This window comes from Colossoma macropomum, unplaced genomic scaffold (genome assembly GCF_904425465.1).
Source record: "Colossoma macropomum unplaced genomic scaffold, Colossoma_macropomum, whole genome shotgun sequence".
NCBI classification, from domain to species: Eukaryota; Metazoa; Chordata; class Actinopteri; order Characiformes; family Serrasalmidae; genus Colossoma; species Colossoma macropomum.
Window position 1 is genome coordinate 59,265,654 of NW_023494792.1, and position 26,732 is coordinate 59,292,385.

Below are 26,732 nucleotides of genomic sequence, written 5' to 3' on the forward strand. Positions count from 1 at the left end.
GTGGCATGAGTGGAAATGTCACAGCTTGTCCCATAGGAGGCGATAATTATAACAGGTGTCAAAATAAATACTGCTTGTGAAAAGAGGCCGTATCATACGACGACGTTTTAGGGCCACTGCTAAAAATAATTAAAAATAGTACACTTCGAGAATGAATTCATAATATTTTGAGAGAAAAAGTCACGCTGTATGATATTTTGAGAATAAAGTCATAATGACTTTATTCTCAAAATATTATGACTTTTCTCAAAATATATTTTGTGAATAAAGTCATAATATTTTGAGAATAAAGTTATAATATTTCAAGAATAAAGCCATAATATTTTGAGAATAAAGCCATAATATTTTGATAACAATGCTGTAAAATTTCAAAATAAAAATTCATATGGTATGACATTTTGAGAATAAAGTCATAATATTTTGAGAATAAAGTCATAGAATTATGACATTAAAGTGGCATTAATACCAGGAAGTCACAATATTGTGGCCAAAGGCAGCACCTCCTCGCATTAAAATGAGGGGTGTTAAGAAGTGGGTAGAGTTATACATTCGTATAAATTTCACCAATAAAGAAACACTCAGTCTTCTGGCACATCAGCACTTGATTGTTATAGTATAAGAAACGGCTGAAACGGTCGTGCAAGAAACTGTGTTTATTTAGAAAAAGGAACCAGACTTGGAGGAAACTGTTTTGTTGAAGGAGAACTCAGGCACTGTCGTCTACACGGCTATCGCTGGCTACATTTCTGTGCCATTCAAAGAGGGCATGTAGTTTCACAGAAGGCAATGAGAATGATGATCAGAATGATCGATCCTGAAGGAGCGGAACTCCAGCCTTCGTCGTCGCCAGCAACCGAGGCTCCAACGCGTTAGGGCAGCCCCCTGCAATTAGCCCACTTCATCCTCGAAATATCGAGGGTTTACTCCTGTAACTTTACAACTTCATTATTGAAATATTATGACTTAAATCCCAAAGTCTATTATTTTTATTTTTTTTAACAGTGGCCCTAACACGCCGTCGTAGTGTCAAACGCAAGCAATTCATTAATGATATCTATAGTATGTTTTTGATTAATCTGTGAGTGAAACATTATAAAATTAACTGCTCTGAATTTATATGAGGGGGGAAATGAACATCCCTCAGTATTTAGTTTGAGTGACTTCATTGCAAGTGTGGAGGCTGTACTCAGCTTGTCGATCTCACTGTGAGTTGGTTATGTTTTTTAAAACAGTGCTGTGTCACAGACACCAAGAAGGTGATGAAAAATAAACATGAAAGTGGAAAACAATGCATTTTCTGAGTGAAACACAGTATTACGGTCTCCAATCTAGAGTGTTTTACTCAGTGACTGGTGGGGGTGGCCCATACAGTGACACATATTAGATATTATATTATTAAGAATATTACCTCACTATGACTAATATTATTATTTCCCCCACCCACTGGGGCAGCCAGAAATCAGAACTCATCTTAGAGATGATATAACGTCTGTCAGGTGTTCTGTGTGAACTCACCATATTTGATTTGTGCAATATCTCCAACTACAATCTCAGCCACGGGGATCTGAATGACTTGCCCGTCGCGGACCACTGTAAACTTCTGCTCTTGTTCAATGCGGCTCTGTAAGCCACGGAACTGCTTCTCTTTACTCCAGTCGTTAAAGGCAGTCACTAGCACCACACAGATAACGGACAGGAGGATAGCTGCTCCCTCTATCCATCCTGCCTCTGCCTCGCCTTCATCTTCCACTCCTCCTGTTCCCTTCCCGCAGTCTACACGTACACACACAGAGCACATATGGTCAGCAACACACCAACACTTATTAAGTAACTATGTAGCTCAGTATTTGATAACTGCAAAAAAGCTCTTATGAACCGAACTGTGAATCAAAGCACAGCATGACTTCTAAACTGACACTGTATTAACTTAATTTAAAACTTAATTAACTTAAGTTGAATTTAAAGTCAGCAAAAGAAGGGGACTCACTTTTACTACCCGATTCCGGAGGTCTATAAAAAGAAAGTCCTAACGAAACTATGGCTGCTACTTCTAGAATAATTAACGTTACATCTTGTAATGCTTCCCATACTAATTGAAGAAAGGTTTTTGGCTTTTTCGGAGGTATAAAGTTCTGTCCAAACTCTGATTTCCTTTTGTCGATGTCTACAGGATTTCCGCTTAAACCTGTAAAACAAAAACAGAGAGAAAAACAAAATCAACATTAGTTTTAGGAGCTTTTTAAGAAAATGTTCCAAAGCAACAACGATGCATGTTCTATCTGAGGCAGAATGTGTGAGGGAGCTATTTATTAGGAGATAATAACAGGTTCAGAGCCAAACCGGCACAAACTGCTCACGGTGGCAGTAGTATCCAACTGCAGACCCGAAGCACCGCACTTTCAGACCCTCATTTTTGGAGCCGCACTATCAGCCCCTTACAAGTATGCCTCTAGTGGCTCATTTCAGAGTTGCAGTCACACTTTCCTGCCCTTTTGAGAGAATTTTAACGTGACGTTTTTGTTTTAATAGCACCAAAGTGTGTACAGTATGTAGTAATGCTGCTTTCAAGTGCAAGTGAGGCGACAGTTTTGTACGAGGAGGAACTCGTTAATCTATCGTGTGTATTCAAGTGGCTTTTCTGACTAATAGAAAAAATACTGAAGTTGTGAAATGGGTGTTCATTAGCTTGCTGGTATGTATCAGTTTTGGCCTATTTTACTGGTGTTTTGAACCCATACAGTCTTAAAAAGGATGGATGAAGGTTCTTCAAGGGTTCTTTAGTAATGGAAATGGTTCTATTTAGGACTGAGTTCTACATAGAACCATTACATGCCCAAATAGTTCTTAGTGAAATGGCTCTTCAGATTGATATCTGAGGGTTGATTAGACATAATGCAGTAATAGCAGAGCCGGTTCTCTGGAAACAGGCATCTATATGTACGTCTCCCGAGCTCTCAATGTTACAAATGCAAACCTCTTTATCTTCACGTGACATCATATCCGGAGCGGACAGTGCGGTACTGCGGCTCCGCAGCTAGACCCTTCTCCACAATGGCTTTATGCGATACAGAGCAGGACGCTGACTGGGTCCTGGACTGCGAGTGACAAATCACATGTGGTCTAGAACCAAGTTTAATCTATTGTATGAAGCAACAGATGTTTTCTGTTTATCCTTCCAATGTGGGAAGACAACTCATCATTATGTGAAAAGGAAACAGACAAAAATAAAGAAAACTTGCAAATCAAACAAAGAAGCTGCTGGTGTTCTCAGAACAACGGACTGACCAGCCCAGAGTCCAGACCTCAACATCACTGAATGTGTTTACTTGGATCCTGAGACTCAGAAAATGCTAAACCAACTTCTAAGACTGAACTGTGGAGGTTTGGAAACAAATCCCTGCACATTTCTTTGAAAAGACTGAAAGTTGTAATACAGGTAAAGGGTGGACACAGTAAATAATGAGTAAAAAAAAAAATATTAGCTTTAGTTGTTGAGGCTTCTGTGCCTTTTTCTACTAAATATGTTTTCTGTGTTTATTTCCTGACACTGAAAGATGAATATCTTGTAATTATTGCCCATTTTGACTAGAAATGAATGAAGTCTGGTCTCTGACGGCGGGCCTGGAAACACAGTTGTGACTTTTCCGGACATCAAAATTAAATACACGATTGGCACTGCCTGCATGAAATGGTTTAGCTGAAGACTAAACATGTTTCCATAAAAAAATCAGAACATACATACACAGAGCTATTACGTAATTCAAAGAGTGCCGCTGACATTCGCCCCCACCATGCTGTAGCTTTGCCTACTCCACCAGCAAGTGGTTAGGGGCACTAAATAAACTCTTCACAGGCCACTACCAGTGGCACTGTTGCATAACAGACAACCTGTCTGGGTACAGTCACCCATCAAACATGAATATTATTTCAATATCTTCAATGAATCTACATGAAACCTATTCTAACAAACGTTAAAAGAAGCAAAGTGGCGTGATATAGCTTGAGGTGAGGAGGGGATCACTTTTTGGACATACATACCAATTCATGCTCACTTGCGGCTGATAAAAATGGGTCAAACTCTGATCAAAATGTCACGGTTTAAGGTTTTGTCACAGCTCTTTCACCTCAAGCTTCACAACAAAGCAGCACACAGTCTTTTTTGTAAAGTCTTTGTTTCCCTTTGAAATAAAACCTTCAGAGCTGATTAAATATAAAGAAAAAGTGTCACAAAGTAGCCAAAAACGTGAAGAATCAGAATGTTTTGCATGGATCTACATGCAAATAACATTTTAATGCTGAAACAGCCTAAACAGAGTCTTAGGTACCATTAAGACGGCACTAGTTCTACATGGGGACGTATTTTTGTATGTAATTTTACCACAAGACGTCTGTAATGCTTATGACTTGCATGGAATGTGATTTCTTAGGTACTTGATTTTGCACTCAAAGTAAGAAGAAAACATGTAAAACATTTAATTTAGTCGTTAATTTGTTTACTCTAACCATCTGTGTGCAATATCATTAACACAGTCTAGTTTGGAAATTTATAGTCAATGGTCAAAATCACAAAGTCATTTTTTCTGGCATTTGCGTGTTTTAGGCCCAGTCCCATTTCACCCCTCACCCCTATTACTTAGCCCTCACCCCTCAGACCCACAAATGTGAATATTTTCTCCTTTAAAAAATGACTATAACCACTGTATTATCTTAGTTTAATGTCATTTCAGTGCATTATGGTCCTTTTCTTCATAACAGTCTTTAAAAATCACTAGTAGTAGCTAGCTGGCTAAATTTCCTGTTCCACCTTAAATGGAGCAGCAGTTAAATTCTGGAGCCTAAGGCATCAGAACTGCTGCACCATTTAAGGTGGAACGGGAAGATTCAAATGAGAAGCTGGAGAATATCTGACTTCAGCTTCACATCACTGAAGAATAAGGGGTGATAATAAATAATTGTCCCCCTCTTTGAAGGCATATGATTCCCTAAATGTAACTAAAGCCCAGCAGTGAGGAGCTGAACTTTACCCTCCTCTGCTGTCACTGCAGACCGGCAGGGTCGCCTACAGAGCAGCGCTAGTAGCTGTTAATGAAGTGATGCTCTTTTTATTTGAGGGTCCCATTTCAGAGGGAAGATTTCAACCACTACCCCTTATAACTCAGTTCCAAGGGTCAAGGAGACACTCGAAAACAAGGGGAAGGGGTAAAAATAAGAAATGGGACTGGAACATCATGTTTGTAGGTATACACTTGATGTAGACTTAAGGAAGTGTTTAGCTGCTTCATTAGGCACAAATCAAGCTGGTATGTACCGTCCTACACTCTTAAAAATAATGGTTCTTCAAGGGCTCTTTACTAAAGAACCTGGTTCTATATAAACCCAAGAACACTCAAAGAACCCTATGTATAATTAAAGCGTTCACTGCATTATTACATCGTTCAGATTGATATAGAACGTGTCGCATATTATTCTATACAGAATATGGCTCTATATAGTATCGAAAAGTGTTCTTCTATTGTACCAATGTCAAGCTTGAAATGATAGAAGAACCATTTTTGGTGCTACATAGAACCCTTTTCAGAAAGGTTCTATGAAGAACCATACACAAAACATTCTCCATCAATCTGAGGAACTGTTTCACCATGCAAAGAACCATTTAATCACGCCAAGTGTTCTTTGAGTGTTCATGGTACTATGTAGAACCATTTTCTTTACTTAAGAACCCTTAAAGTACCATCTTTAAGTATGTGCATCGAGTAACATACGAAAAATGATGAAAACTCCTTTTCAACAGTAAATGTTATACAGCATTTACACTGATATGTCAGTTCACACAGGATTAATAGAACTTGGTATTATTTCTACAGTCTGTATTACAGTAGTAAAGTAAAAGGCGCTGGACGAGTCCATGAATCCGTAAAGTCCGTAAAAACTGACACGGCAGATTCGGAAGGGACTAAAATCACCCCAGTAGTACTTTAAACATTGTATGCGAGTCAGCCGCACATTCTCGCTGCATAATCTGATGCACAGGAAAAGCTGCTCAGTCATTCATTTACATAACTCTGTCTGTTCAAATGAAGTTGTATTCAAAATAGTTCACTAGGTGGGGATTTTTAGAGCTTTTATTCAGAGCTGGAGGAAAAAAATTCACACTTTCCGCCAGCTCTGAGACAAAGACGGCTGACTGTTGCTGGGAATTCTGTATTCTGACCTTGCTGAGCTGCCGAGGGACGCGTGCAGGTGTATGTATGCGTGTGTGGTCGGCCCCTGCATGGCAAACAGGTGACCAGCCTGGTCAGCACAGCCTATTGTCATGACAATGCTCCTCATTACTCAGCAATCCACAGCCAGAGTTCAGCTATGCCTCATCTCCCTCTCTCTCTGTCTCTCTACTTCCCATTATATCCTCTCACTCACTCTGCAGCTTTCTCTATAGATTTACATATACTTTCATTCTAGCCCACACTTCTGAGTCATTCTGACTCATATTTGGAGTCGCAACCAGACAAAACTTGATCTAAAGTTCCTGTTGACAAATTTGGACGCAAATGACCAAATCATTGTGAATTCAAACAAGAAACCCAATCTGCAGCACACAATCAAATTCAATTCTAAGAATTAAATGTAAAATGTGGGGCTGGAACAAATATTTCGCTGCTGTCGGATCAAAACCTATCTTTATTTTTGTCGTTTTTTCAGGTTTTGACATAACTTGAAAATACCCATTGTCCTTCACATTGTGTGTAAGTTTCACGATGACTGGACCAAAAGAAAAGACCCAAAATTACTTGGAAAAATGTCTGGTTTCCATTGACTCACATTAAAGGTAGAGTATGTTTTTGCCCTCTCCTGTAAAGTCACCATTTTGGAGATACTAGGTTTTGTTCCGACAACAGCGATTCAATATAACTACATTAATGAAACATTGTTTTCAATGTGACGTCCAGTTTAGAGTTAACAACTCAAGATGAAGAGGGCAGCAGTTTCCTTGACGAGTCGTACTTCTGTGAGCAGACAGTGAAGAAAAAGAACTGAAAGTTAAAAAAGAAGAAAAAAGCCTGGGAGGATTTAAAAAGGACTTAAGATGAAGGATAAAGTAAAGTAGTCAGATACAACATATGCAAGTCTGACTTAGCTTTCCACATAAGCACAAAGGTACCTTCCACCACTGTTCAAAGAAAGCATGCTGAAGTAGCAGAACGGTCAGTAAACAGTGGCTTTCCCTCCATGGTGACGTTCTGACAAACCAAACTGCCCCCTGAGGACGCGCAGTTCACACCGTAAGTGATTTGTCAGAATGAGCTAATGTGCCCCTTATAAACATCACTAAAGCTCATCATGTTACATTATAAACGTTATTCACTGGAATATTATAAGCCGTATCAGCTTTTAGCAGCTACTTCAAAACATTGGCAGCTCATCCTGTCAGTGTTACATATATTTCCTAGCAAATCTGGTTAAATGTTAAGCCATAACATTAAAACCACCCTGTGTCTACAATCATTGTCCATTTTATCAGCTCCACTGATCATAAAGGAGCACTTTGTAGTTCTACAGTTACAGACTGTAGTCCATCTGTTTCTCTGCATACTTTGTTACCCTGTTCTTCAGTGGTCAGGACCCACATGGACCCTCACAGAGCAGGTACTATTTGGGTGGTGGATCATTCTCAGCACTGCAGTAACACTGACGTGGTGGTGGTGTGTTAGTGTGTGTTACGCTGGTACGAGTGGATCAGACACAGCAGTGCTGCTGGAGTTTTTAAACACCTCACTGTCACTGCTGGACTGAGAATAGTCCACCAACCAAAAATATCCGGCCAACAGCGTCCTGTGGGCAGCGTCCTGTGACCACTGATGAAGGACTAGAGGATGACTAACACAAACTGTGCAGCTGCAGATGAGCTATCGTCTCTGACTTTACATCTACAAGGTGGACTGACAAGGTAGGAGTGTCTAATAGAGTGGACAGTGAGTGGACACAGTGTTTAAAAACTCCAGCAGCACTGCTGTGTCTGATCCACTCACACCAGTGCAACACATACTAATACACCACCAATAAGCCAGTGTTACTGCAGTGCTGAGAATGATCCACCATCCAAATAATACCTGCTCTGTGAGGGTCCATGGGGGTCCTGACCACTGAAGAACAGGGTAAAAGGGGGCTAACAAAGTACACAGAGAAACAGATGGACTACAGTCTGTAACTGTAGAACTACAAAGTGCACCTATATAGTAAGTGGAGCTGATAAAATGGACAATGAGTGTAACTGTAAATAGAAGGAGGTGTTTTTTATGTTATGGTTCTTGGTTTACAGTACAGCACTTTGCCAAAAAATATGACTGTTACAGCAAAATTTAAACAAATTAATCAATTATTAATCCATTAATTCAGATTAATAATCAACTATCAAAATATCTTCAGCCCTAGTAAAATGTGGCAGTTAGTTTCAAGTGAGCGCACAAGCTCAAAGAGCATGCAACTACAGCAGGGATTACATCGCCTCGGCCTTTCCTCACATGACGAGTGAGTCGAGGTGCTGATGACTCAGGTCTTACAGTCCAGTCAAAAGGCAGTGGTCACTATCCTGCACTAGTAGCCCACAACACAATAATGCACACCAAAACCAATGAGAACATGCTGACAGCAAAGAATCCACAACACTTCTCTCTGTTGTGGGGTGGCGGGGGGTGGGGTGGCGGGGGGGGATGGGGGCGGGGGTGTCAAATCTTGAAACCAGCCTGATTCACACTTTAGAGAAGTGACTGACGACCGCAAAGGCAGTATATTCAAATCACTGACTGGTCCTGCGAAACGCATTTTTTAGCAGCCTTAATTTGGATTTTGACATTTTTAACTACAGAAATCAAGCGACAGGCAGTTCTATAAAGCCCACATATACAAAAAGCACCTCAGAATTAAAGAGGAGTTTAACCTCTGGTCCTTCTATTTTGCAGAAATGCTCCAGAAGACGCTTAATTTGTTTAAATGACTCCAACCACAGTAAACGGCCTAAAGGCAAATAGCTAAAAGGCAACCCATCCAACCATGCAAGTGAAAGCAAAGGTGTTCCTATGATAATCAGTAGCAACAACACAAATCAGGCTGCTGTAAATGCCACCCGTGAGACATATTACACATCCAAAATGGTTATTATAGCTTTTCTCAATGTTTTAGCCGTTTAAACAGCACCACAGCATATTACTGAACTACTGGCACTAATACACTTGCACCATTATAATTATTAATTATAATAATATTATTATAGTACTATATTATTATTATTATTGTATATAATAATTATTTTATAATTGCACTATTTATAACCACAGACCTTAATCTGTATGTGCCTTATGTCACTTTATTGTTAATTTCAGGGACGTTCTTATATTTATATATATATTTTTTATTATTATTATTCTATTTTTCTACAATTAGTTTTTATTTTTACAATTAGTGTTTATTTAGTGTCTATTTAAATTCACACATTTCCTGTTTACCATCTATTTAATGTTATCGCTACACCATGGGGTCTGAGAGTAACGCAATTTCAATACCCTGTATGTCCTGTACATATTGTAGCATTGACAATAAAGCTGACTTGACTTGACTATACAGACAGGTGAGTAGTGATTGTACTTAACCTGCAGAAGTCTAAAGTTATTACTTTTTTGCTGTACATTTTATCATTATTTAAACATAATTACATAATCAGTGGTGTAATGAACCTATTTGATTTACATTCTGGATGGGCAGGTTTGACTCTGAACTGCCTTTATGTTTGTTTAAACCTAAAAAAAAATTCAAAAATGCAAAAATGTGAATTGTAGTTTTTTCATCATAATAAAATCTCTCCTCTTCTACTGAACCACAGATACGGTATAGATTGCATGTTAAGATTAAACAGTTCTGACAGACCTACATCACTTATTTCAATGAGCTATAAGCAATAAATAATCAAACGAAATCTAAGAAGAGGCATTTTAAGGCAAGTATGCCGTGGGGGCACCTAGAGAGTCAATGACAAAAACTATTTTCTGCTTGGAAAATGACTAAAAATACATCCACAACAATACTTTAATGTTCAATACTACAGTTAAAATAATGTCAGTGCTACACATCTTTAAAAAGGGTTCTTTAGTAAAGAAAATGGTTCTATATAGAACCATTAACACTCCAAGAACACTTTGCATGACTAAAGGGTTCGATATAACACCAAAAAGGGTTCTTCTACTGTTACAAGCTTGACATCGTAACCATAGAAAAACCCTTTTTGGTGCTTTATAGAACCCTTTTTAAAAAGATGCCATATATAACCATCTACAGTACATTCTCCATCAATCTGAAGAACCCTTTCATGATGTAAAGAACCCATTAATCATGCAAAGGGTTATCTGAGTGTTAATGGTTCTGTACAAAACCATTTTCTTTACTAAAGAACCCTTGAAAAACCATTTTGTTAACTTAATTACTAGTTTGGATTTGTTCTGTGATGATCCCAATTTGAAAAGTACACAGAGGCCCACGCTAAACAATGACCAAGCAAGAAATGGTGGCTGCTCAAACAGTTCTCTTTCCATTTTAAGGTGCGCGTTTTTGCTCATGTCGTCAACGGCATCTTAAAATAAACAGAAAATTGTTATAATAGCTACAATTTCTTGCTTAGTCATTTGTTGTTCGTGGGCCTCTGTGTACTTTTGGGTAATTCTGGAGAGTCTGCGCACCATCAAGCACATTAAAAGCATAAGGCGAACATTTATTCTATTTTCCTTCTATGATAAACAACAATTTTTAAAAAAATCCACAGTTATAGCAGAGTTCTCTTAATATTACATGCACTGTGCATTTCTGAGAGTTGAGAAACTATTCAGGGACAAAAGCACACTGTCTAAAACCACATCTGGTGTGGTAAAAATCACCAAATATCATCAGAATAGTGTCAAACAAATGCAGTAAGAAGTAACAAGAGTTTCCTATTTTCACAAAGATAATCTGAAGACTGGAGATTTCTCCCAGATGCCTCCAGCCATCACATGGATTTATTAAATTGCATTGCCAGCACACTTAATTTACCATAATGAAGAACTGATTAGCCAAACTAGGAACTGGATAATAACTACAGTGAAAGCTGGACTGCCATGAGGAGCGGTCTGGATGTAGTTAAATGAATCATACGTAAAAACACTACTTATTACATTAATGTTAATTGTATTTAATCTAAGGCCCAGTCCCATTTCTTATTTTTACCCCTAGCCCTTGTTTTCGAGTGTCACCCTAACTGAGTTACAAGTGGTTGAAATCTTCCCTCTGAAATGGGACCCTCAAATAAAGAAGAGCATCACTTCATTAACAGCTACCAGCGCTGCTCTGTAGGCGACCCTGCCAGTCTGCAGTGACAGCAGAGGAGGGTAAAGTTCAGCTCCTCACTGCTGGGCTTTAGTTACATTTAGGGCATCATATGCCTTCAAAGAGGGGGCAATTATTTATTATCACCCACCCCTAATTCTTCAGTGATATGAAGCTGAAGTCAGATATTCACCAGCTTCTTGTTCGAATTTTCCCGTTCCACCTTAAACGGAGCAGCAGTTACATTCTGGCGCTTCAGGCATCAGAACTGCTGGGCTATTTAAGGTGGAACGGGAAAGTTAGCGAGCTAGCTACAGAGACATTGGCATGCTATTAGCGATTTTGTATGCTTGTTATGAAGAAAATGATCATATACACTGAAACAACATTAAACTAAGAAAAAACAATGATTATTGTAATTTTTTAACAGAGAAGATTCTCACATGTGGGTTTCTTTGGTCTCTTGTTCAGCCGTCTTGCCGTTTTTTTTTTTCTCATAACTCTCTGTTGGGAGTCTCTGAAAAACCTCCGTTTGGAGGGCCATGTAGCCCTAACACTTCACCCTACCCCTCTATCTTAACTAAAATCAGGACACCCTACCCCTAGACGTAAGGGCCAAGTGGTAGGGGCGAGGGGTGAAATGGGATTGGGCCTAATATTAGTGTTTTTCTGAGCAAATATAAACGTAATGTCCATATAAATAGCTTGTTAGCCTTTGCAGCACTGTATTCCACAGACTGCCAAAAAACATAATAAGAGTTACTTACTAAAGGGATACAGGTGTATTATGGGACAGATACGTCCAACAGTCTGCAAATCATTACTTATAAGAGTAATAAGATTAAGAAACATCTTGCTTTGAAACTGAGAAACAGCCCATTATTACTAATCAGAAATCTCTTCTCTAATAGTCGAAAGCTCTTGTAATCTTGACCGACTGCTTAATTTTCTGTGCTAAACCTGAATGAGCTGATTAAGCCGTACAGCGTCTCATAAGAGCGCGGCTCCCTGGTAGAGTGCCATTGTAGAGCGGAGGCAGCGGAGCAAAACTGATCTGTCTTATCAGCGCAGGCCTGATACCCAGAGCGGCGTGGAGACTGCTGAACGCGCCTCTCTGGCACAGCCCTGTCAGACTGTGGAGCATGACGAAACCTACTGGAATGCTTTCTCATCGCCGCAGAGCTTTTCCCATGCAGTTCAGCTCTGTTCTGACTCAGCATCGCACTAAGTTTAGACGCAGTACCCTTACAAAAACACACCGTACAGCAATGCGCCCAAACAAAAACAGGGGCTGTGTAGACTGTGAGCGTTTCACTCATATTTGCAAGTTAAAACAATCCTGTGCAAATGAGAACGTCTTTAGGAGCGGACTGCGCTTGTCATGCCGGGTTAGAACGCGTAACTGAACGCTTCTGTTTTCTTGTTTTGTGCTTGTAAAAGCATTTGGCATGTAGCGTTTCAAAAATAAGTGACTAATTTTGCAGCTTGTATTCACATGTATTTCCTCATATTCTCACTTAAAGGGGAACTCCACTGATTTTGCAAAATTACTTAATCATTTAATGGCTTAGATGCAAACAAAATCATTCAGAGTGGTTTGGTGAGAAATGCGCCTTTCTAGAGAAATTCAGTCAGAATTGTTCACCATTACAGTAATAGGAACCAGACGTCCGTATGTCTACACTACACATATCACCATTTTATCTGGTGTCCAAAATGACCAGTGAACTTACGTGTGTCTTATAAGGTTGTATATGTCACGTTGATAATGGTAAAATACTGCTAAATTACAAAAAAATAACAGTAAACAATACTTTGTGTACTGTTTGTCGCCGTCTGGGGGAATTTAGCTGCCGTACAAACCTTTTCTTTAACCTTTTCTGTAGTTCCAGTGTTCAGTGCATGCGGCGTCTGAGGACCTGATTAGTCAGTGCGAGTGTGAATTCGAGGGGGACCTGAATTGGATACAACACCAGCATTAGCTGTGTTGAACGGCTGTAACTACAGGCTGGTAACTACAAAGGAATGTTAGTTCGCGCGCAATAATGAGGTTTTGACAGGAAACACTGAAGTAATCCTGGAGTAATAGTTTATACTAAAATACTTTTTTAGGCCAAAACATTGTAACAAAACTAACACAAAACAATGTCTCAGGTATCAAGCAACACATTTATACCCAATTTGTGTAATAAAATAACGGGATGTAGCTTTTAGAGCCATTTAATGCTTCGGATGTCTGGTTCCCATTACTATAATGGTGAACAATTCTGACTGTAAACTTCTCTAGAAAGACATATTTCACATCGAATGACTTTGAATGATTTTGTTTACATCTAAAGGGTTAATTTTTCAAAATCGGTGGAGTTCCCCTTCAATAACAGGTCATGCACTCTCTCTGAAGTCTTTGTTTATACAGCTGGAGAAAGATATAGAGTGTATAAAATCTTATAATATGTACACTCCCAGGCAAAAACATGGGCCAAACCCAAACTATAATGGTTTTTACTGATGGTTTTGGGCTGGTCAGTGTCCAGATTAAAATCCTATAGAGAATATTTTGGTCTCATATTAAACACAAACTAGCTCTGCAGGGTTTAACTGTTTGAAGCCATCAGTGTCGAGTGGAAAAATATTGACTTATTTTTGTAAAAGAATAAAAAAGTACAGCAAGTTTCCCCTCAATACTTTAATATTTAAAGAAATCAAATGGGAAAATATCCCTTACTAAGTTATTTTATCTTTTTTAATTGTTTAATGATTTATTATTAAGACCATTAAAAGCTTGTTTTCTGCCCAGGAATGAATGCTCTGGAAAAGTGGAACTACAGCAGCTCAGGCTGCTTGTGTCTTCTCACTGCACTCTCAGAAATAAAGGCAGTAAACTGTCACTGGTGCAGGACCCCTCTTGTCACTGGGGTGGTTCCCTCAAGGGTCCATCTCAGTACCTTTAGTCAGGGAACATAACTGAACCATAATCCACTGAAATGATATGTTCTAAGCTGTACTGACTCCACACACCCCGTCTCGCCTCCAGGCTTTTATTTTACTGTTCTGTTTAAAACATTTGGTTATGAAAAGGTACAAATACGAACTTTTCACCTGGAAAAACTGATTTAAGGTTCACAATCAGACCTTAAAACCACTGTTGTACCTTTGAGGGAACATTTACATTGGTTGTACCTTAATGAAGGAAAAATGTACCTGAACAGAACCTTTATTTCTAACAGTGTGAAGTAATCAGATGGCAAGCATGATTAGAATGTGTAGCTTTCTTTTATAATGTTCATTTGTGCACAGTGGTCTCATATCTTCATGGCAATATAGAATAACTTATTGACGAACTTTTAATTAACAGTATGAATCTGAATTTGTAATCTCTGTCACTTGTAATTTTCCTTGTGGATCTGTTTTATTCAGGCAACTAACCTGATAGAGTTCGGTTGCAAAATTAAAATTCATACTGTAATATAGTTCAGAGGAAGCTTAAGGGCAGAAACCAAGTTAGCATCAGTGTTTAGGCCTGTCATGATCAAACTTTAGCTGATGATTAATTGCCACATAAATGTGAGAGTATCAATTTGTTCAGCTATTAAAGTACAAGCCTAAACTGGGCAAACTGGTTGATTAGCAATCTTGTTTCCTAGCTGTCGACAGGACAAACACAGCTCAAACTCAAATAAACAAACATTCCTCACTTCTGCCCTCTAAAGGTGCTTCGGACATCTGGTTCCTAGTACTATAACAGGTGAACTGAATTTTGCAAAATCAGTGAAGTAATTTTACAAACCACCTCACTACTGCCCTCTAAAGGTGCTACAGCACCAGTCAGAAGCTAGAACTTCTGTTGTTCTGAGACCTAGCACGTCTCAATAAATGTTTTCTTCCTTCTTTTATTTATTCACATGTATTTGCTTCAGCTCAATGGATGACAACACACCCAATCCACAATCTGCTAGTTGTGATGTAATCATAAATCATCAGGGTGAACAACCGTGGAAAATAATTGCGGTCAGCTTAGATAATTGCGACAGAGAGCTTATGTCATAATTGTGACAGGCCTATTGTTGCCTCTGCAAATCTGTAAACCTAACCTAAATCATCCATTTCTGCTCTTTGCGCTTTTCATCGTAGGGATGGAAAAAAAGAGAGAGACAGATAGAGAGATGGATAGAGAGACACAAACACACACTGATCCTACATTACGCTTTGGAAGCCTGACATCATTCTGTCCTCAATGGTGTTGGTTGTTCTGCTATTTTTAAAAAAAATTAAACACGCCTTAATTAAAGCAACGTCTGCGCAGCCGTCCCATGTGTCTACACCCTAACGCTGACTTAGAAATCCAGCCTTTATCCTACTTACTTTATCTGTTTTTTAAAAACTAATGCATTTAAAATTTTAGTATAGAAAACATCAACATTAATTCTACTTTTTAGGCCGGCCGACAGCCCTAGTTAGTGTTATTCCTCCAAAACTCACAAGTGGGCGTTGAGCATAAACATCCATCCCCATAACCAGTGGCTCTTAAACTGTGAGTCTTGAGATGGTTAAAAAAATTAAAAAGGTACATATTTTTGAGAATTACTTTCTATATATTTTCCAATACCAATTACCCTGTTGCCAATATAAGCTATAAGAAAGAGTGACTATGTGATGAGCTTCTCACCATCATAGCTGGCTGCACAGTGTAGCTCTACAAAGCCTCCACATTTGGAGTGTCAACTTACCAGAAAACGTCTGCTATCTGAAGCTGATCACCCAGTTACCTCATATGAGAATGCATGTCTTCCCTTTACTGTAATTCAGCTTATAAAGCAGCTTATAAAGCTTATATTTTGCTTCGTTCAGAACGGCCGAGTTGCTAAAGTGCTGTCAGATGCTTGCAAATATCCCCACATTCAGGTTAAAACTCTAATTAAAAGTTAAATTACCACTAAATAAGACTAAATAACAGCAGTTAGCTCCAACCTTGCAGTCTGACTGGCTGAGAGGGATTCTGTGTGTCAATAATCACTCCGCCTTATTCGCCTGTAATGTACCAACGACAATCTGGCTTTAAACAAGTAACATCTGCAACTCTATTACAAGTAAACCTGTCAAAACTAACTATCACGGTATCAAGCAGCGCAAGCGAGCGACAATGGCAAATCCAAACCACTCCGACTGCAAATCAACAAAGCTGTTTACACCAGCTGATTTTGGAAACACCCCATTTCTTTCTTGGCACGTCGCATTGAGCTGACGTTCCACCTTTCATGCTGCCATTAAGGACGTCACCTTTTGTAAAAACATGGTTAAATAAGTCAAAAACTGAGGAAAAACTACTCCACACGGTGGAGAAAAGTGAACTGTGTGATCCTTTCTCTAAGACACTGCAGGCCTGCTGGACGTTTCAGTTAGCAGTGCCACATTTTTAATCTGCTGAGAGCTTCACACACATGTAAAGTGTGCAGCTACCTCTCTGAAGCTATTAGCCGATGCGTCGTTTGTTTATGTTTTGCCTTGATGAGAAGACTCAGCATTTACAGTGTAGACATCCTGAAGGTTTTGCATTGCCATACTTAATTTAGCAGCCTGTATCTGCTGCAGTGCTTTTTTTTTCTTTGTGGAAAATGTAAAAAAACTTTCCTCTAAGTTAGTTTGTGTGAAAATTGTCTCAGGATCTAATAAAAATCAATAGTGAAACTGTGGTGTAGTCAGTGGTATAACTGCAATATCGTGCTGCACTGAGATACCAGCGCTGGTGTGCTGCGGTCGCAGGCCTGAGGCTGAAACACTCTCTCTCGCGCCTTGCTGCGTAAACTGTCATTGCTCGATTTGGTCAGCAGTGGAGTGTTCTGTGCATTTAGTAGCTGTTGTGTGTGACTATTGATAGTATTCAGTTGACGTCACAATCGCGCTGCCGGCTGGACGGCACCCCCAAGTTCATTCAGCAGTGCTGTGGCAGTTTGTAATGAGACAATAAAGCCATAACTGATCCAGCAAAGGCAGTAAAACACGTTTTTAAACCTAAATTTTAAGGCACATTACTCAGTGTATTTCAGTGCACTGACTTGATTTCATTTGATTTGATGTTGCGGTGATGACAAACAAGTCCTGTCGCGTTGTTTTCACGTTCCAAACTGCACTGTAGCAGCAGTATACAAAAAAGCTCATATGTCATTAGAAGTGCACTCATTAGTGTAGTATGTGAAGTACAGAAGTGTGTGGTTTGGGACGCAACGTTAATCAGCCATTGGAGCTCAATCAACAGCTCCAATGGCTGATTAAAGCTTCGCTGTGCTGCTCATTAAATGCTCAGTTAAACATCTTCAAGCAAAAGTTTGAGGTTTTTCAATTCAAATCATTTATTGAGTAAATTAATGCATTTTTTAAGGTAAATTGATGTATTTATTGAGGTAAGCTGATGTTGGCTTCATATTCGCCAACTGTCGAAATTCGTTCTACCTTTAAGGTGCCACAGTGTAACTGCAGCACCATTTAAGGTGGAACTGAAAATCAGAATGAGAAGCTGGTGAATAAGAAGCTGAGCTGAGCTTAATATTTATGTAGGAGTTTATTAATTAAGAGCTTTGGCAGCTTTGGTAGTTAGTTTTTATAAAATATCACACACTGGAATGTTCTGAACTCTGGAGATGTGCAGACTATACGGATCCAGTCCAACAATCTAGCCAATCATCCCGCAGCGTTTTCTGGAGGCTGCATCTAAAGCGTCTTTTTTGTAGTCATTCTGATCTATTTAGCTGGTTTTTTCCACTTGCAGGGTTGTAAATGCAATAAAGGTGATGAGACGAGTTCTATCAGAGCAGTCAGAGTCCCAGCTCGCCTACCAAAATGCCGTTGTGGTCTTCATAAATGACGTAATCGAATACTATGAAATACAATGGGACATGCTAGGAGCAGCAGAAGGGTAGTGTTTTAAAAGGACACCTTCTAAACTATATTTATCGTTCATTTTCTTTTCATTGCATTTGACAAAATATAAAATGAAACCCTAATAATGAGGGCTTGGTTCATTTTTAGGGTGATGATACTTGAATCCGTCCCTTGAGCAAAGACTCCACAGTCAATACTTACCATGTGAAGGTCTCTCTGCTGGCGTTACTGATTTACTGACTGAATAAAAGCCTTTCAGAAACTATGGATTTGACTAGCCACTTGCTTTTCAGGTACTTGTACAAATATCTGTCTAAAATAACAAGAAGAAGAGCATATATACCATCTATAGGCGATGATTTTAATCTGCCGCAGAGTCCATTAACATCCCCGAAAGATTCCTGGATTTTGCGTATTCCCTCAGCCCCCCGCAGTTCCATGAGAGAGCGCAGCTCTTTGAGCGAGCAGCCAAATTCTCCCTCATGATTGGGCTCTGCCACGGAGTTCTTCACCCCACTGTACGAGTTGTTAGCCATGTCGCCCAGTTGCACAGCACTTCAGCGACGATGGAAAAATGGCGTCCCAAAAGGAGAGCTAAATCCTCAGGAGAGCAAAGCCAGTAGTTCCCATAAACAGCTGACGTCCTTCAGAGGAGGAGGAGGAGGAGGACCAACTGTAGGTGGCAGGACTGGGACAATTCAAAAGCCATTTCCCTCAGCTTGCAGCATAAGCTTATTCGTTCATGCTGACAGGAGCCTCACAGATCCTCAGAACACTGGCCATACAGGTCCGGGGGGGGGGCTGAAAAAGAAGACAATAAGAAAAATATAAGGTTAGAAATATATTATATATATTACATACGACACTGCAGAACCAAGTAGTGCTGTTATGAAATTAAACACTGAACACCTGAAGTTTAGCGAGATTCCATCAGGTTTAAAAATAGAAAGTAGGAACCCCAGGTCACTGGCTGAGGTTCAACATGACACACTATGCGCTTTTGCAGGGAACAGATATCAGCATTTATTTGAGGAGCAGCGTGGGAACAAGCCGGCCATCCTAAGCAGCGTTTCCCAAGCGCTGTGCCACGGCAAAATGCTGTGCTGTTGGGTAATGCCAGGTGCCACATGTACAAACCAAAACATACAAAACCACTAATCATTTGTGGGCACAAATTTATTTGACAGTCAAAAAGTAGGCAGATTTACGGAGCCCCTAAGGGACCATGGTTAAAAAAATAAATAATAAAATAAAATAAATAATAATATTAAAAAAAAAATGAATGACGTGCTCCCTTGCAAACGTTTTGCGTTCCCTCGCAAATGTTTTCCGTTCCCTCGCAAATGTTTTCCACTCCCTCGTAAAAAAAATGCGTTCCCTCACAAATAAATGTGTTCCCTCGCAAATATTTTCCGCCCCCTCGCAAATAAATGCGTTCTCTCGCAAATGTTTTATGTTCCCTCGCAAAATATATGCTCGTCAGACAGCAAGCAAACGTAGGACCAGAGGTGCCCAGTGACACTGCCTACATTAGAGCTTTGTTTTTAGCATAGCTAACATTAAAAGCTGTTTTCCCAGTTTGGCCAGTCTGTGCTGAGTTTATTCAGCTGTTGTTCTCTGCATCTCTATAAATGTAGTTTTTACTGTACGAGGACCCTCGACCTCAGTCTCAGTTTGAGCCACTAACAGCAGAATCATGGTTGATTTTGAGAAGCGACACTTTGTCTTTATATTTCAATCCAAGATCAACATAAATTCAGTGAGCTGCTCCGTCTCTGAGCTTAAGCAAAGCACAGCTTTTGCAAACAATTGCAAACCGTTTGCATCGTAATGTAAAATATTTGCGAGGGAACACAACGTCATTAACTTTTTTTTTTTTAACCACGGCCCCTTAGGGGCTCCGTACAGATTAGTTGTGGGCAGTATGGCCAAAAATTTATGGTATAATTCACAGTACATTTTAAATTTATGGTGCTAAAATAGTCAGTCAATCTTGTTTTCTCTACACTAGCCCCACAGGCCCAGCGATAATGGCACTAAATGTAGTTTCATGGTAATTTCTACAGGGCTTCTTGTTCAAATTTTCTTTTCCACCTTAAATGAAGTAGCAATTACACTCTGGCACCTGTAGAGATGTCTGAATGTTACTGCCCCATCATTTAAGGTGGAATGGGAATTTTGAATAAGAAGCCAACTTGAGCTTCATCAAATCATTCGCTTCATATGTGTGTCCCATATAATTGTGCCTCCAACCGTCAGACACTGCTGGAATTTGGAAAACATTACAGTTATACAACTACCAGTACCAGCTGGCTTGTTTTGCAACCCGATTGCAGCAACATCTGATGCTGGTTCAACCACTCTGCTAAAGAGGTTAATGTTAGCGTGGGTTGTGCTGTTTGTACATCATGTTATCTGCGTGTGTTCGTGGCCCACTGGTGTAACGGTTATGATAAAACTCACACCAAAGGAAGAATCTTAACCAGCATTAGGCTCATTACTAAGGCCAATCACCACATATCGCAAGGGTTTTACCACAGTCAACACATATGAACACTGCATTTCAGTCAGAGCAGCTTTCGAAGGTCTTCAAATCATTTGACAAATTACCAGTGAAGAAGTAAAACACAAAGATATGATTTCAGATTTCAAAAAACAAGAGCTTTATCAGTTTAGTGGCCTGAGCACAGCACTATTTCAGAAAATCCTAGCCACAGAAATCTCCCAATGATGCTGCCCAGTCCACTGTCAAGAGTGAATCTGGCTACAGCTGTGCAGTGCCCTCCAGTTTATTCAGCTAATCATACGGTTCTTTTGTTTTGTAGGTTCATTAATAATGATTACCAGCTTCTATTCTAATCATTACTCAATATTCTGGACGTAATGGCCCAAAAAGGCTGGCTGCATGAATTCTGTAAGACTCTGCAAGACTAAATAAGCCCATGAGGCCATATTAGTATGAAATAACTGTTACTACAAGAAGTACAACAATACCAACACCACCAACACCAACAATATATCGCTATATTATCGGACACAAACCTTGTATCTCCATTTTTGTCGTTTTTCGGTTTTTGACATAATTTGAAAATGTCTGTGGCTCTTTACATTGTGTGTAAATTTCATGAAGAATGGACCAAAGGGAATGGGCTAAAATGACTTGGAAAAACGTCTGGTTCCATAGACTTACACTGAAAGTAAAGAAGGTTTTTTCCTTCTCCTGTAAAGTTACTATTTTGGAGACACAAGGTTTTTTTCCGACAACAGCGATATGGGAATCAACTTATTGAAAGGTAGCAAATAGCAAATCTTATGACTCAAAGCATTCTGCCAACTCTGTTGTTGTTGAAGGGGACCTATTGTGCTCATTTTCACTGTTCACAGTTTTATTTTGGGGTTCTACTAGAACAGATTTACAGCTTCAATGTTTCAAAAACACATTATTTGTATTGTACTGTACATCTCTATTCACCCTCTGTCTTAAATGCTCTTTTAGAGCTCCTGTGTCTTTAAGCTCCGCCTCCCTGACCAATCAGAACAGAGTGGTTCTGCCCCTGTCTTGCAGTCTGAAGACAGACCCTTCTCTCCTGAGCAGCTGTAAACTCCACTGTGGCTATTTTAAAGATGCCACCCGTTCTGCCGTATCAGATGGGGCCAGAGTAGATCCTGAAAGCCCGGTCAGCGTCTCCACACGGATACAACACTGAACACACTCTTTCCAGCCTTGAATAGCTGCTGTTCATTGTGTGAGGGCCTGACAAGCTTGCCGGTGGGCAGGCAGTAAGGACTGTGTTACGAGATTGAGTCATCTTGTAACAAAGTAAAAAGGGCTGGAATTCCAATATATTCTATAATATATTGCATATTTATGCAGTTTACGTACTAATATCAGAAGTAATGCTGACTCACAGGCTCCCTTTAATCTCTGACACTACTGACATCCAATAACCAAAAAATAAACCAATTACTGGTATACAAATGTAACTTTCCAAACACCTTTAGATCTCCACTCTCCACTCACTGTGGCACCAGTTCACTGACTGACAGGGCTCAATAAATGATTGTCTCAGAAAAGCTGTTTGATCTAATCAGGCAATATGTGGTACTGGGGAGATCCACAGTCTCTGCTTCTCTAAACTCCTCCTGCTACAAATAACAAAGCTTAAAGCTTAAAGTATTGCCACCATGTTACTCTGTATGTAGGATGTCCTTTAAATTCATTCACAAGAAGAGTGACCACGCAATGTACAGAATATACACAATTATATAAAAACAACTAGAGGTCAAACGTTCGAACGCCCCCAGTCAAACCACACACTTGTGGAACTGAAAATAAGTTCATGCATTCTCTACAGAGAACAAACCTAAAAATGATATTTTTCTGCATGTTTTAGTGCACAATCTCTATTTATTAATAGGTTAATTCGGGTAAAATATCCTTCAAGTGTAAATATTTTAGCTTCTATTTATTTATTTATAATTAATTATAATATTGTTAATTTTTGAAGGATAGAGTCTATATTTTTTTCTCTTACTTTTAGTATTACATACACACACACACACACACACACAGATAGATATATATATATATATATATATATATATATATATATATATATATATATATATATATATATATATATATATATATATGTAAAATACTATACAAACTGTAAAAACCTTGTAAAGTAATTAACAAGGTTAATTAATTGCTTGTTAATTCTCTTCTTGTTACTTCTTTTCTTGCTCTCCCTTTGCTGCTGTAACACTGAGAATTTCCCCGTTGTGGGACTAATAAAGGATTATCTTATCTTATCTGTAACACAATGGTACAGAGCCGTGCTGGTGACATCCTGTATAAATAAAAATAACACGTGGCCACGACTTAATAAGGCATGGGAATGAGATCCTAATGCGTGGCCATGTTTTAGTAAGGCATGATCTCATGGCCATGACTTAACTGTCTCATTCCCACGCCTTACATAGTCGTTGCCATGCATTAGGATCTCGTTTCCATGCGTTAATAAGGCGTGGCCGTGCATTATTTTTATTTATATGGGATATTTATCATTTGCACAGGCCACATTTGGTTTTATTTTTTTCCAATATGTTAAAATTGGCCAATAAACAGTGGGTAAAATGTGCAGAAGTGCGTTCTCTGTAGATGTGTTTTGTTAAATGTGTCTTGACCCAAAACTTCTGCATCTAAACAACAAAGATGTAATAAAACTCAGCTGGTAGACAGAGAAGCTGATAATGACTCAAGTAATTTTTCCACCCACAGAGAAACCAAAAGTGCAAGTGATTACGGTAGAACCCCGCAGTTCATCATGAGGCAGAACAGGACTGATTTCACTGTACTCAAACAGATCACCATGTGCGCCGTCACCTGGAGGTTTCACTCCAGGAGGTGAGCACTGTGCAGTGTGGCTGCACTTCACCATCTGAAATCATCTCAGGAATATCTGCCACAGATGTAACACAAACCTTCAAAGAAAACCAAGTAAGTCAAACACACAGAGCCACACATGGCATTTCCCTAGTGTTCAGGACGAAGGACCCCTGTAGGGCGCCGGCCGTCCCCCCGCCACCCTTACACAGCTCTCCTGCTTCCAGCTCTCGGTTTGACCAAGATGATCGAAGTGCCAACATTTGCTACACAGTGGCAGTTTCGGGTTGCAGAGCAGGTCACGTGTCACAACAGTGGAAAATCATTGTGACTGGATCGCCAAGCTAACAGCTGGGACGGTTTGGGTGAGCAATGGCAGACTCAACCTTAACCCTTCTCCTACTGGGCTACAAAGCAGGTCTAGACTTGTGGCGTTAAAACTGGTGTAAATAGAGACATTTGAAGTGTGTAGCTGCCCAGGCGGTGAAGGAGTCACTAGTGTTGATTAGAGATGGTGTCCACCTTCAGTATCAGCCTTTTGAAAACAACTTCTTTAAAAACTTTTTTAACTTTAAAATAGGGCTGCAACAAATGACTGATTTGGTCATCGAATAATCTATCGATTATTGAAACGAATAATCGTTTATTCGGATTCTGAATCGCTGAATTACCAAATAACTCTTGTGTAGCTTTCAAATCAGCTTTTAAATTTAGCTTTAGACAATAAAGTTGAATAACTCATTCAAAAATTCACCGTTTTAATGGACTTGCCTGCTAATACAAAAGATAAATAAAACTCCTACATCTTTTACCTATCAGAGGAGATGCGCTCTGATGGAGCGGATGGGAAAGGGGTGAACGTTTGTGGCAAACTTGTCCTCTAAGCAGTTAAATTTGAATGATTTTGTGCAAACATTTTATTTCAACAGTGACCCTTCGCCCAGCTCCCCTGTTTGTTCGCGCGGAACTGCCTCCTGAAAGCGTTTGTGAGAGGTGGCAAACATTCGTGGAAAACAGAGACTGTTTGCAAACGTTGAATGCACCTGTGGCCTCGAAGTTATGACAACGAGTGCGTTTACATGCACTCAATACTCCAGAGTTATCTGACTATTCAAATGGTTATGTAAACACCAAACTCTGATCTAGAATTCCATTAAGAAATCTGATAAAGAGGCTGGATTTTAGCTCAGTAATCTGATTTCTCAGTGCATGTAAACTCGTACTCTGATTTCTTTTGGATTTCTCTGTCTGCGGCATGAAGCTCGAGTTTACGTCACGTCTTCTTCTGCGAGTTTATTGGCTGGTTGCAAAGCAGAAATCTGATTACCCCCTGACTCATGTAGCCCTGGAGTTTCCCCATTATCTGATTACTCAAGAGCACGTAAACACGTTGACCGGATTACTGACAAAATCTGCAGTTATCGGGTTATTAAGTGCATGTAAACACACTCAATGCTGCAGTGACTGTAAATGAACAGTAAGTGTTATTTGGAAAATTATCAGGGTCGTTAAGAATAATAGTTAATTGCTTCTCCGTTCCGAGTTCATCAACGACATGCATTTCGAAATGGATGATGTCACAGCTCATAACATGAAGTAGGACAGCCTTTAACATGACATCAAAAACTAATCGACTATTAAATTAGTTGCCAGCTAATTTGGTCGCTGATTTTAGTGGACTATGTTGAATAATCATGCATGCCTACTTTAAAATGAGCTATTTTTAAATGAAGACTTCATTTAAAAGGAGCACTAAAAGTAGGATATCATACTCAAACTACCCCACAGGAACAAATACACGGCTAACATCACATCACGCAGTGTGAGCGAGTGCTATTTCAGGACAGATCTGATACACTGCTGGATTGGATTCATCTTTTTTTCCCCCTCCAATATCCCAACCAGCACATCGGCCTGATACCAGGTATCGCAATCAGGCCGATATGCTGGACGGCATGTCGGATACGCGGTACCACATCGGTGCCATCTCTAATGGTAATAAATGCAATCCCACATATGTACCCACCCATCTTGTTCTTTCACAGCTTGGAAACCTCTCACTGTCACCTCCAGATCTCCCTAAATGTGCCTCTAAAGTTTAATATTCAGAAGTACTCGTCCAAGAAAACCTAAGGAAAGCCCTCTTGGTCTAGACTGGCAATTGGACTCCCTACTGTAGGTGCCAACATTATGCATGTGAGTCAAGGACAGCAATTCCAGGGATCCCTCTACACTGCAGCCACAGGCAGTGATGTATTTTTAGCAGCCCCCACACTGCCCCCTCTCCATCCCCCACCCTGGCCACAGCTGAAGTGGGTCAGGCCATGTCTATGTGAAAGGTATAACCTAAAGCAGAGGTGCCTGACTTGATTGTGCTGCATAGTTTGGTGTTATAAGGGCCACCTCATCAAACAGGTTAGGCACTTCCACATTTTTAGATCCTCAAGTGTGCTATTTTGTTCCACACATGCATGCATGCTCCTTTACTCGGTTCCCCCTACGCAGAACAAACGTCCCTACAGATTACCAAGTAAACACTGAGATATTCAGCTATCAAATTAAGTTTTTTTTTTAAATAATTTACGTCTACAGACACTATGTGGACACCACACGATGTATTGGGACACCTACACATTTCACCTACAGGAGCTTTTATGAATCCCGTTCTAAATCCATAGGCATTCATATGGAGTTGGTCTCCCTTTGGTCTCTAGCTATAACAGCTTCCACTCTTCTGGGAAGCTTTCTACAAGATTTTGGAGAGAGTCTGTGGGAATTTATTTAGAAGAGCAAGTGTGAGGTCAGACACTGATACTGGACGAGAGGGCCTGGTTCACAATCTCTGTTCTAGTTCATCCCAAAGGTGTTTGATGGGGTTGAGGTCAGGGCTTTGTTAGGGCAGGTCAAGTTCTTCCACACCAAGCTCACCCAGCCAGGCCTTTATGGAGCTGCTTTGTGCACTTGGGGCTCAGTCATGCTGGAACAGAAAAGGTTCTTCCCCAAGATGTTCCCCAGTTGGAATTAGACAGATGTCCAAAATGTCTTGGTGCTGAAGCATTAAGATTTCCCTTCACTGGAACTAAGGGTTCTAGACCAACTCCTGAAAAACAGCCCCATAGCA

At 39.8% G+C, this 26,732-nt stretch overlaps 1 protein-coding gene across 2 annotated transcripts in view; it reads right to left on the reverse strand.

The window, feature by feature from the left end:
- The window catches only part of atp2b1a (ATPase plasma membrane Ca2+ transporting 1a), a 70,146-nt gene that overhangs the window by 22,714 nt on the left and 20,700 nt on the right, over positions 1-26,732 (reverse strand). For both annotated transcript variants that reach the window (XM_036577688.1, XM_036577689.1), the window contains exons 2-4: positions 18,566-19,023; positions 1,988-2,185; positions 1,516-1,773 (exon numbers count right to left, since the gene is read on the reverse strand). In XM_036577688.1, the coding sequence (XP_036433581.1) occupies positions 1,516-1,773; positions 1,988-2,185; positions 18,566-18,758 (649 nt within the window). In that variant the 5' untranslated portion in view covers positions 18,759-19,023. The remainder of the gene's footprint in view (positions 1-1,515; positions 1,774-1,987; positions 2,186-18,565; positions 19,024-26,732) is intronic.